Here is a 13819-nt window from a genome sequence, read left to right as displayed (position 1 = left end):
TGCTTTAGAAGAGAGATTATTATTTTTTTTTATCGCTTATTCACTTATTAGTCTTTTTTATCATGTTAATATATTTATGAAACAAAAGAGTATATTATTGAATTGTTTATTTAAAATAATATTAATTAATTCTTAAAAAAGTTTTTTTTTAAATATTTTTAAATGATTTAGTTGCTTTTAACATGGTGCATAGCTTTTTTTAAAAGTGCTTAAATGTGCTTATTTTGAACTGTTTTTTAATAGCTTTTAATGGTGCTTATTTTGTTGAGTGTTTAGAAAAAGTGCTTAATTCTCCCTTTTCCAAAATGAGATATTTTTTCTTAACCGTCTCGGTTTTCGCCACAAATTATACAAAAAGCATGGTTTTCACATTGTTCTATTCAACGTTTTCACTCAACCACAATCCATTTCGGCATACCATTGGTCCTTAGCGTATGAAGCGTCAATCATTTGACATGCTTGATAAAATACTTGTGTGTCGTATGTGCATATACTGAAGTGGATTTAGTGGGAAGGATTTTTGTGTTCTCATGTATTATTATTTTTAAATTTTCCAGTACTCTTAAGTTGTTATATGAAGAAACTCAATAATATTTAGAGGCAAGATTTTAAAAAAGTATGAAGCGTGAGACTTTAACTATATTAAATGCTGCAAAAAATCTAATGTTATTCAGATTTGTCATTCAAAAAACTTTAATCCATCTCTTAATGATTTTATTTTAAAAAAATTATCTCAGATTTGTTAAATATTATTAGTGTAGAGACCATATAATAATTTCCTTCTGACAAAAATATTTACCCTCAGTCCTCATTGTATTTACATTTCAAAATTATTTAAATTTTTTTAATCATTACATTAAAGAAATACTGAACCAAGTAACAAATTTTAATAAAAATTTATTAGGGGCCATTTACTAATTTACAATTGTAATATGAATTTATTAAAGTTTTCATAGTTTGTTCAAATCTTTACATATCTTTATAAATTTGGTATGATCAATAATATTAATCTTGATAATGTTTTGTTGAATATGCTTTTATAAGTAACTTTAATTTAAACATAAAAAAATGCACTCAATAACCTATTTAAATGATAGTTAAATTAATTATACTTTTGAATGAATTTTTTACATAATTATTTATAGTATATATCAATTTAAAAAACAGAATGACACTCAATATTAAATTCATTTAAAATTGTGCATAAATTGTTTTTATGATGGCTAATATAAAGAAAAGAGTTCTTTGTCAGAAATTAGTTACTTTATCATGATCATGTAAAGTCTTTGTAAATTATTTTGTATTTTGTTAATATATATATGAAAAACTGTTAACAATATGAATTTTTTTTCTTATTAGTGTGCATATCCTAAATATGATATTTTAAGTGCTTGAAAATATATTTTGAGTGCTTAAACATTTTTTTTGTTGAAAAATTTGGCTATGTATCCTGTTTTAACTTAAGGTGCAAAATATTATGTAACCTTTGTTTTTAAATAAGCCTTAAAAATAGTTTTTTTTTCAATTCTGTAAAATTGGTAAAAAAAAAAGTGTGAAACTGAGCAAAATCTGTACAATGCTATAAGAAGTAATTGAGTATTCTCAAATATACGAAATAAATTAAACTGAAGCTTATCTCATGGTGTTAAATAAAACTTTGATATTTCTGGAATAGTCGGTTTTTAATGTTTTATTAAATGAAATGATTAATTTCAGTGAAAGCTGTGAAGAAAGATGAACGTGCTTATTATGAAGAACTGTTGCAGTACAGCCGAGAGCATTTAATGCTCTATCCTTACCATCTATCTGATTTTGTAGTTACTGGAATGCGTATTACTCCTTTTCAATACTACATTGCCATGATGCAAGTAATGTTTGTTTTAATGTTATTTTCAAGCATGCATTAATATTAAGATTTGTATCTTATTTAATATTTTACTTTAGGATTTAATGGAACAAGAAAGAAGTTATGATTCTCTTCCAAATTTTACTGCCACTGATTGTAAGTACAAGCATGAATCTTTGTTAATGTCTAAACGAAGTGAATTGTTATTGATTTCTTTATTATTTTTAGTAGTTTCTTTATATAAATATGTTATTGTAGTGTTAGGATTCATTAGAGATTATGTTTTAGTTAGAACAATCTTACTGTTTAAAATTCTATTTTGTATTTTAAATTCATTATGATTGCATAATTTGGATGAGAATTATTTTTTATAATAATAAAGATACTTATTTCCTGTTCTGATTGTTTTCCCCTGAAATTTAAACAGTTTGGTATTGAACAGGCATATGAATATTGAAGATACAAAGGATGCCATATGTCAAATCCAGGACAAATAGTGATCCCATGAAAGATCATTTAAATAAATATCTTATTTTTCTCTTAAATCTTGGTAAAAAATTTAATGCTTTCGTAAAAATTTCATAATTCAATTTTACCATTTGCTCTAGAATTTTTTAAAAAAAAAATGTAGTACCCGTTTTTTAAATGTTTCAATTTTTAAAATGAATGGCTTTCATTCAATATCAATATTTACATACTTTAGGCTTATGTTTTACAACGTAAATATTTTAAAAACTGTTATATGAAGTTTCATATAAATTTTTTTAAGAATAAATTGAGAGGAAATATGATAAATATTGTTGACAAATATCACATAGCACAATTAAATTTGGGTTTGATAATTAGTAAAATAATTGAATAAAAATGTTATTTGTTAAAAAAAATGAATTATATGTGTTACCCAATACATGTGTATTTTTCAAGCTGTAATTTTTTTAACATAGCGACTTTTTGAAATTTAAATAAAGCAAAATATGGTTTATAGTTTAATTAATATTTGTTTAAACTCAATTTTCCATTTAAAATAAAAAATTTTCCTTATACCTCTTTTTGCTTTTTTGTTCCTAATCTTATTTATATATCTTATTATATATTACCTCTTCTTTTTTCTTTTATTATTTTTTTATAAAATGAGTTTTTGAGGTATAAAATTACACTACATAATTTGTTATAATTTAATTAGAAAGAAATGAAGTACTCTTACTGGAGCTAGTTGTTGGCCAAGGGGGTCATGAAAGTTAAGGTTCAATGATTTGATATGATTGGCATCTTAGGATGATGCCTCTCATTATTTCTATGTATATTATCAATGCATTTATTTCTACTTATTCCATCAATTGTTGTTATTCATTAGTCTGAAGCTAGATAAGTCTTTAGGTGCCATCAGGGTTAAAACTGTGGCAGCTAAATGCCATAATCACTGTGCCATCTCGGCTCCTAATGATTATTGTTTCCTACCTATCTGTATTTCTTTTAATTCCTACGATTAAATTAAAGTTCATTATGAATTATTTTGACCAAAAACACCCTTTTTTATGTTAAAAATTTTGATATTTACTATTATATATTTATGATAAAAAGAAACTGAATTTAGGGAAATTTGTTATTGTATTATATAAATATCTTGAAATATTTTAACTTAAAAACTAATTTTTATTTTATAATGATTAAAAACAAAAGAACACCATTTTTTATCTTGAAAGTATGATATACATTGTGCAAATATTAAAACTTAACTGTAAAAAATTCTTGAAATTTGCAAAACATTTCTCTAAAAAATGATTTTAATATAAATTTTTAAAAATTTTATATATGTATACATTAAAATCCTGGTTTTACACTCTCCGTCTTGTATGCTTTTCTTTTCTTCATCTTTTCTTTAAAAAAAAACTTGTTCATTAGCTTTTTGTAGTTTTTATGAGATTCTTTCTATTCTATCTCACTGTCCTTTTGTCTGTGATAGATGAAAGGAAGTATAGGAGCTTAAATTATAAAATTTGTGAGTGGAATTTTTTCCATCTAACTTCAACCATTAAATCTTGTAATTACCAATCATTTAAAGAATGTTACACTAAACAATTCGTTAGGTAATTGTGTCTTTTTCTTGATTTTCATGACCTGCAAGATGCTTCTAAGGCAAAAATAAATGATCTGGAGGCTCTGAATGTAAATTCCACAGCCTTAGACAGTGTCGACTCAAACGCATTACAAATGGGTTCAATAAAGATTCTTGGCTTTAATTGTTCTTCGGTTTCCAAAAGGGAACATACACCCTTCATAATGAAATGATATTTCTGAAGTTCTTAGAAGTAGATGACTCATATATCAACTGCAACACACATATTATTACTTTTCAATTCCTTCAACATTTGATTTAATACCTGCTCCCAATACTAGTGAGGAAAACGATGAAGATGAGCAAAAAATCAGAAGATGCACTTACAACTGATCTAGAGTTTGAAGCATAGAAGCTCTAAAACATTTGCGAATGTGAACCTTAAAGCAAATTTGCTAACAATAGTAATTATTAAGAGTGATATTGTTGAAATATTATCTAAAAACAAAAAATATGTAAAGTATACACATTTTTTTTAGTTCATCTTATAAGTGTCAATTTTTTAAAAATATGCTTAAATTTCTTTTTTACCCCGACTCTAAGTTATTATGCATTTCTTTAATGCTAGTCCAACAGGAAACGTAAAATCAGGGTTCCACTGTATATATATACATTATTCTTTTCTTAACTGTTAAACTTTTATTTGTAGAAGCAGTGCAGTATTTGTTTTTTATATTTTCTCCCATTCTGAATTCTGTTTGTTTCTCAGGCCTTCGTCTGTTAGGAATTGGGCGAAATCAATATATTGAGCTTATGAATCGATGCCGCTCTTCAAAGGTATGTTTTATTTTGTTACTTTATCTTTTTATCGTGTTGTAACTTTAAGATTGTCATTACTGTACTTATTTTAAATTATAGTTGGTTTATATTGAAAGTTTCTGCATTTGAATGTTTTCTATTGACTTATAATTTGAAAAAAAGTCATCCAAATTTGATTCTGTTTTGATTTTTGTTTAACTACCTGAATGTAGTTTTTATTGTTTTTCACAAAATGTCAAAATGGTGGTGTTTTGAAAAAATTTAAAAGATTGTTTAAAATAAGTTACCTTTTCATGGATTTACTCAATACCAGTCAACTCAATTAAAAAATCCCTATGTTCAACTAAAAATTTATTTATTGTGAGCATTGTGTAAAAATTTAAAGTAAATCGGCTGAAAATTGCACAAGTTAGAGATGCAGCAAGTAAGAGAAAAATAGTTTCAAGTTAATTGTGTTCAAAGGTTTATGGCCAATATATATAATTTTGCAACTAACTAGAATGCATCAATATCAGGTTTGCTTCTTCTCCATCATTTTCAGCAGTCTCAAGTTAAGTTGTCCAAAATTCTGCACTCATCTTTATTTTGAGCATATTTTCTTTTGCTGCTGGACCTACATTTACTCCTAATGGTTCCGAAACTGTCAATAACATTTTGCAACCCTCATTAAAAATTTTTACAGCTAAATAGGTTGCAATTTCAATTATTCATATAGAAAGTACTATTATTTCTTTTTCTTGCATAATGTAAGCAAATTATTTCAATAAAATAGTTAAAATAACAATATTTCACTAAAATGTTTTCATAGAGTGAGCAAATCTATTAATCACCTGAGCTCACAAGTTCACTTGTTCATGCATGTCACAGCATGTCCTGTATCATGCTTGACATTTTATGCAACAACTTTTGCATTTTTACGAAAATCAATTCGAAATTTTGGTACAATGATCTAAAAATGATAAACTAATATAAAAATACAATTTTATTGTGTTTTTTCCCCCTTAAATACCAAAAAAGCTATTTTTCTATATTTTTTACAATGCCTTGTTAAAAAATAGTGTTTATAATGTATTGTCAAATATTGATTTGGAGGTAATTACTTTTCTGCAGGATATAACATACATACATCAAGAAGTTTTTAAAAACCAAAGTCAAATGTTCTGTAAGCTCCTCACTTCTCATTTGTTTTATTATTCTGTTTAATGAGCTTTGATTAAAGAATATCAATCAAAAACTGCCCAAACATGAACATTTACATTTTAAGAAGTGCAACTAAATTTTGTAAATTTACTCCAAAATGTTTATAACTAATTGTTTGATAAAAGACAGTTTTTTAAACCATCTGAATAAGAATCGACATGCAAAAATACATGCAAATATGAAATGCGGTGTTTGATTTTTTAGATCATGTGATTACGATTCATGATTTCGGATTTTAAGAATGCGAGAATATGAATTGGGGTTTTTGATTTTTAAATTTTATGAATATGAAACATGCCATTTGATTTTTAAATCATGTTAATTTGAATTTTTAATGGGTAATTTTAAGTTGCAAGAATGTCAATCGCAGTGAGTAACTTTTAAATGACGTAAATCTGAATTACAATTTTTAATTTCTTTAAATCATTTAGAAACAAATCGCAATCATGCGAATACAAAGCATTTTGTTTGGTTTTAAATTCGCATGAATACAAATCGGGATATTGGATTTTAAAAATGAGGGAATGTCAAGTCTGGATTTTAGATTTTCAAATGCGTGAATACTAATTACCACATCTGATTTTTAAATCGGGTTAATTTGAATCACAATGTGTTATTTTAAATTGCAAGAATACGAATAAAGATGAGTAGTTTTCAAATCACATGAATACGTAATTCGATATTTGGTTTCTTTAAATGGCTTGGTAACAACTTGCAATGACTAATTTTAAAATTGTGTGAAACCAAACCGTAAAGCATGTTTTCGATATCGTGTTTCATATTTGAACTTACTTTTTGGAAGGGACCACTTTTGCAAACAATTTTGTGAAAGGGCCATTGTTTAGAATTTGAATTTTGTGAAGGGGCCTCAAAATGGCCACAATTTTTGCCTAGATCAATCTCTGCTTTTGAAAAATTAGTCACTAAGTCTTCCATGTTCCCATAAAAAATCATACGTCTGGGGGTACAGATCCAGGAGTTTACTTGTCTTCTGTATTGGTTCAAAATTACAAGGCTACAGATTTGAACATTAGTAGTCGTAAACCCAAAATTGGGTCGGCTGTTCAATGACAGTTTTAAAATCTTTAATGCTTCTAATGACAGTTATGACAGTTTTAAAATCTTAATCCTTTGATTAGTGTTTCTCAATTATGAATTTTTTATTTTTGAATTTAGTTAATATTTGCATTGTTTTTCTTCTAATTATGTTTGTAAACTTGAGTTTTAAATCTTATGCTTGTGTTTTGTATTGTGGAGTAGTTAAAAACACTTATAATAACTTATATAATTAAATAGTTTTTGAAGTGTATTGGGTATATATGCAGGAGTTATAACAAAAATGTTTCTTTGAAACATTGTAGATATTAGCTATATTTATAAACATCTTAAGGAAGATATAAGATCCTATCAACTTGCCTCCAAAGTTTTGTTTAAAATTTCTAATTTAAAGACATATTTATAGAGCCACACTATATGGAAAGAGCATAAATGACGTCATGAATAGACATACCATAAGTTTAGTTCTATAATGAAGAAATGCAATAAAAATGCAAAATTAAGGAGGTAATCAAAGAGATGGAAACAAAAATGGCAAAAAGAAGTTACAGCAATTGAAAATAAGGCAGTTAACCTATAGGGTTATGGGCACAAGCTAATCAAATAAAATAAGGAAAGTACGAAAAAAGATGTGGATGGTAAGGTGAAACCCCAAATGTTGTTCATAACGAAACTATTATATTTAAAATTCTATTTTCTTTCATTTCTACATTTTGTAAAATTTCAGGTTCTCACCCTACTCTTAACATATTTTTTCTAGTCTCCATTCTTTTTTGTCTTATTAAAAGTATTTTCTTCTAATGAGTTCTCATCAAGTTCCACATACAACCTAACACCCCAAGAGTGAACATGAGTTGTAAGTTTTTATACTTAGGTGCTTGATGACTAATGCTTTTAAGATTAATTTATTTCTAATTATAGTTTATTAGAGCATGGTTGTGATTAACGATTACAATAAGTGAGACTAATGAAAAATAGAAATAAGGCAGGGCATGAAATTTCAGATCTAAAGTTTGAGCCTGACTAAAATTTTTTCTTGCTACTATTTTCATGTAAAGTATAAACAGTTTTTAAAATATTAATAGATGTGATGTAAAGAACTGTTAGGTGGTCATGGATATGAAAAGAGATGTATTAGTGTAGAAACTCCAAAATTCAGGCATATTGCTGAAAATTAATATTAAATAAATATTTATAATAATATTAACTTGGAAGTAAAGTTTCAATGGTACCAGTATCATAAACATATCATTAAAAGTCATTAAAATAAATAAAATATCAGAACATTAAAGTATAAAAAATTTTAGCACTTCATCGCTGCCTTTTGGCATTAAAATGCCACTTGTCAATTGCTGTTCTCAGATCAAGCTCTGATAGGAAGGAGTGATGATCTATAGCAGTGGTCCCCAAACCCCCAGGCTGCAGACCATTACTGGTCCGTGAATGAAATGTACTGGGCCACCATAGGAACATTAAATTATTTCCATTTTATTTACTGTGCGAACTTTCTATGGAGGAGAGCTGAGAGATGTCACCTAAAGCCGCGCCAATATGCATATGTAACTATATTTAATTTTGAAGACATGTTTAAATATAATTGAATTAAAATTATTCTCAGTGGACTGCGGAAAAATTATCAAACATTAACCGCTGATCTTTGAGTAAAAATGTTTTGCGATTTAACATTTAGCATTAATTAATTTTATTTGAATCTGTTATCTTTTACCTAAGATTCATTTATGAAGTAAGAATATTTAAATTTATATGGCAATTAAAGTGTACTTATAACACGATATTGTAACAAAAATTTTTATGAAACAAATATTTGGGTTTTATTACTTACTTTAAACTTTAGTATAAAATTGAAGTGCAACTGTTTTTAAGTGTCTTGATCTAAGTGATCTACATTTAAGTGTCTTGATCTAGATCTAAGTGTCTTGATATTAGTATATACAGTAGGGAACCGATTATCCGGAACGATCGGGACCATCGCTATTCCGGATAACTGATTTTTCCGGTTTTCTGAATCGCTACAAAAAGTAGTTTTTTTATTGTTAAACCCAACTAAAAAAAAATATTTGGAAATAATCTTGAAAAAAACGAAGTAATACACTAATGATTATTTCCAAAATGATGGTAAGGTAAACATCTTTCAAAAAAGAAAGGAAAATTCTAAAATCTTATGAGGAAAAAAAAAATTTTTTTTTAAAAAATGGCGGAAAAATTTATCGAATTTCGTTCCGGTTTTTTGGTTTTCCGGTTTACTGATTTCCGGATAACGGGTTCTGTACTGTACATGATCATAAAAATTGGCTTTTGACTTTTCTACCACTGATAGTAAATGCAATGAGTTTTGTCCAAAAAATTAAAGAAATTTAAAAAATTGAAGAAGTTCTATGGGTTAGGAAAACCACTGAATTAATCAATGAATAAGACTTCGACTTTCATTAAATCATAATCCCTGTGGTTGAATTTTTTCGAGTTTTCTATGACAGTTCTCTTTAGTACTAATACCTTTCTGAGAGACATTTTTAATAGTAGCAAATATATATGTTACTAATTTAAAAATACAGCAGTGTTTTCTGTTTGCAAAAAATGCCTTCATTTATAGAACAGAACAGTATATATTTTTTTAAATTATAAATGTAAGAATTTTTTTTTAAAATCTAAATATAAAGGAATGCATATTCTTATATTATTGTATTCCTTTATATTATTCTTATATTTATTACCTGTTCTAAAAAATATTTATATCGTTAACTTTTTTAAATTTTTGCTTTTTGGAAATTACTTTTTATAATATCTGTCTGAAATTCTAGCTAAAGCCAATCATCGCAGAATTTATTTATTCTCAAAAGAAAGTAGAAAAAAATCAGGAAATTTTTTTCCCACTTCTGATATACAAGAAAGACATTTTTTGAGTATAATTCTGCAGATAAAAAAACCCAAACTTCTTTGCTTCCCAAATAAAAAATCTTTCTGCAGGAACTCTGTAATGTTCTGCAAAAATGTTGCTGTGTCTACCACGGGGATCATTATTATGCATTATTTATTAGCCTTTTCTGTCTATCCAGGCATCGAAGAGTTCAATTAAAATAATTTTATAATAATTTTACTGTGTCTACCACATAATAAGTCTTTCTTTATTCTTGCGATCCTTGAGAACAAATATGATTTCAACTTATAGTTTAAATTTGGATCCTAGAGTTTTCATTGTTGATAAATTCAAGATAAGCATCTTTTTTATACTCTGAAGATAAAGGTAGAAGTTTGAAATTAAATATTATTTGAGATAAAAGGGAAAAAATTGCATATTATTAATTATAAATATATTTATTAGTCATGCATAAACTAACTATTACTAGATATAAGAAATGCTCTTTCAGTTGTAAATTACATATTTTTAAAAGTTATCATTATGTATATACATATCAATGCATATTAATAACAATGAATAATTACTTTAATTTCTTTATCCATCCACTTAACATTGTTTTTCAGAAAAAAAATTGTTTTGTTCACTACTACTTAACAAGGCAATTTTTTTATTATTATTTAGATTGGTTCTGACTGATAGTTTCAAATCTGTCTATGAATTAGAATTTGACTTTCTAATTATCTGTTATTTAAATTAATTGATCACCATTAGTAGTACAATGTTTGTTTACTAACTTCAATACTTTTATAGTAAAAAATGGATATTTACATATTATAATAAAAAATGTATTTGCTTTAGGACTGTTACTTTTTTTATTTATTGTCTTTTAACTTTTGTAACTTGAAAGACAAAATTACTCGTCTTCCAGGAATATTCCCTGTGCTCTAGAAGCGAGAAAACTCGTCCTTTATGCAAAATTTTTTCAATATTATAGCAGTGGTTCCAGCGACTTATTTACTAACATTTCGCATAGATTATTATTTTTATTTAATTTTATTTTTATGCCTGTAAACACAAAGTGAGAATTGTTATTGATTTGCAATTGGTTGTTATTTTTTAAATTTAAGTTAACAAGTGTTAAAGAAATTTGCTTTTTATTTTAAATTAAATGTAGAAGGTGAGACAAAGGCGCATTTTTGCTGTGATGTAAGTGTTAATATATTGCCTTTTAATAAGCACCCAAACAAGCATTGCAGTTGTATAAAAATGTTAGCAGGAATAGGTGAAATACTTGAGTGAAACTTTCTGACTTCAATACTTCTACTTATTTTTTATAAAATACTTTTTTAAGTTCTTATTTTTAATTTTTTAAATCAAATATGGTCATTTCATTTCATTTTTTTTTATTGTAATAACATTTCTGCAAAAGAACAATATAATTTTGTAACGCCGAAAAGCAAAACACATTTTTAAATTCTACGAAGTTTCTCTACAAAGTTTTAAAAAAAAATCTATGTAAGCTTATAAAATTAAATTTTTTATATATTCTATATATATATATATATATATCTATATCTATCTATCTATATATATGTATATATATATAGATAGATAGATATAGATATAGGTATAATGACATATATGATATATATATATGATAATTTCCTTCGATATAGTACTATAGTATGTTATAATATAATAGCTGATTGAGTTTGAATATTATAGGTTAAAATTAAGGGGAGATATGCGACCATGCATATATGCAGTATATGAGCAGCAATTTCTCCATTTTAACGCTTTAAAACGCAATTAGAAACATTTGTTAATACTTTCATATTAGGAAACTTTGTGGGCTTCCTAATTTGTCTACATAAAATTTCTTTGGTATGGTACTATATTATAGTACCTGACGAAGTTATTATAGTTTAATAAAGGGAGATGTAGGACCATACAGTATATAAGATGAATGCAGTATATAAGCAACAATATTTTCATTTTAACGCTATTTTACGATTTTTGAAATACATACATACATAAGTATTGTCCCACATTGTAGGCCCCCTAATTTGTCTATAATAATTTCCTTTTGTATGGTAATATAGTATGTTATTATATTATATACTATGATAGTATTGTTATAAAAAGGGGAATTCATTAACTATTGCCTCTCTGGGCCTTAATTTGTTTGATAAGTTAAAAATGCTAAAACTGAGAAGATATCAATTTAATTATCTTTAAAATAAAGGTAATTATAAAAAGTATAATTTGCATTTTATTAAATCATAGTACAATAAGTATAATTATTCAAACTGAACAATTTTAGAACTGCCTAAGTGTCCTAATTTTGCTAAATATGAAATTGGAAAAACTTAAAAGTTTTTTTTATCGGAATATCTTTCCCATTTTTGAATAATATGCTTTATTTTCTAGAAAAGTTTCAGAAAAAAATTTGCTCAATTATAGAATATTTTATTTTAAAAATCGATGAAAAGATGAATGAGATCTAAAGATTTAGACAAAACGCATAAGAATTTTAAAAAAAAGCATAAAACATTTAAAAGGAAGACCAGAATGCAAAGAATCCATGATCACAAAATAAATCTTTATTTAATTAATTTTTTTACAACCATAAGCAAANATAGACTATTTTCAACGTCCCGCTACAGCACTTTATTTATACGCTTTCAGCATCAATTCAGAGGGCGCTGCGCGCGCCACGCACGCGCGATGGCTCTGAAACTTTATTAATTTGCATAATATCCTATAATTGACATTTGCTGCGAATTTCATTTGATTCTGATGATTCCTTCATGGTGTTGCATTTTCTACAAACAGCAGTTTATATATATATATATATATACAGTGAAACCTCCTGTTATGGACACTCCTGCAAAACGGACATCTCTCAATGCGGACATATTTTCAATTCCCCGGGAATTTTCTGTGAATAAACCATTATGTATGTTCTCCGCAAAGCGGACACTCCCGTAACCGGATGTGGACACTCATTCTTGCCCTGAAACATTATTTTCTATCTCTTCAAACCGGGCACTACTTTTTCTAAGTTTGAAAAAAAGCTATTTCGGTTTTAAATTGCAAGGGAAAAAATGCAACTTTTCGTCATTTTAAAAATATGTAAATTTTTTGCCTTAATCATAACTAAAAATATTGTCAAGCTATTTCAATACTGAAGAGTTAGTCTTTCTCCTGTCACCTCTGTAAACAAAGGAGAAAAAATGATACTGCTCTCTTGAAATAATTCGGACAGTGGCATCTTTTAATCTTTTCACCTGGACCGCACAGGTTATGAGTCCCCTCGAGTTGAAATGACATCTTAAATGCTCTCAATGCTTCTTCCCCATTGAAATATTTTTAAATTTTGTAATCAATTTGAAGACTATATTTAACACAGCTGGGGTAAAAAAGAGAACAGAAATATAATCTTCGATATGTTCATATTAATGAAACACTTATTTAGACACTTGATAGCTGATCAATTGTGAATAATCAGTTCCATAGGTCCTAATGACTTAACTGTGAATCATGGGAGGTTTACTTTCAAGAAGGTATTAACCATGTTCCCTCTCAAATGAAAGGTTGGTGTAAGGGGATGTAAACCTAATAATTGAAATCGACTGAGGACTGAAAGCTCCAATTGGGTATCATATGTCTGAATTGAGTATCTATGCTAATAGGAAAATTGTATTCATTTATCTGTAGCTACATCTAGAATTATGTATTTATATCAAACTTCTTAATATATATATAAATATTAATATATTATTTTTCATCTTTCTTAAAGTTTAAATAAATATCCTTGTAGTTAGTTATTGTAAATTATTCAATTATTTTGACATCTTTGAAAATATTCTAAAAACAACAGTGTTAAACTTTGTTATTAAGGACATAACGGACAATTTTTTTGGTCCCTTGAATGTCCGCTTAACGGAGGTTTTACTGTATA

At 26.8% G+C, this 13819-nt stretch overlaps 1 protein-coding gene across 2 annotated transcripts in view; it reads left to right on the top strand.

The window, feature by feature from the left end:
* Positions 1 to 13819, top strand: part of LOC107455835 (protein FAM91A1) — a 71303-nt gene that overhangs the window by 10114 nt on the left and 47370 nt on the right. Inside the window, exons 3-5 of one of the 2 annotated variants that reach the window (XM_016073548.3) lie at positions 1717 to 1868; positions 1945 to 2002; positions 4672 to 4739. In XM_016073548.3, the coding sequence (XP_015929034.1) occupies positions 1717 to 1868; positions 1945 to 2002; positions 4672 to 4739 (278 nt within the window). The remainder of the gene's footprint in view (positions 1 to 1716; positions 1869 to 1944; positions 2003 to 4671; positions 4740 to 13819) is intronic. The other variant, XM_071187660.1, reaches the window with a different exon arrangement.

This window comes from Parasteatoda tepidariorum, chromosome X1, assembly GCF_043381705.1.
Source record: "Parasteatoda tepidariorum isolate YZ-2023 chromosome X1, CAS_Ptep_4.0, whole genome shotgun sequence".
Classification (NCBI taxonomy): Eukaryota; Metazoa; Arthropoda; class Arachnida; order Araneae; family Theridiidae; genus Parasteatoda; species Parasteatoda tepidariorum.
The sequence above is the reverse complement of the archived record's forward strand: the minus strand, read 5'-3'. Positions and strand labels throughout refer to the sequence as shown.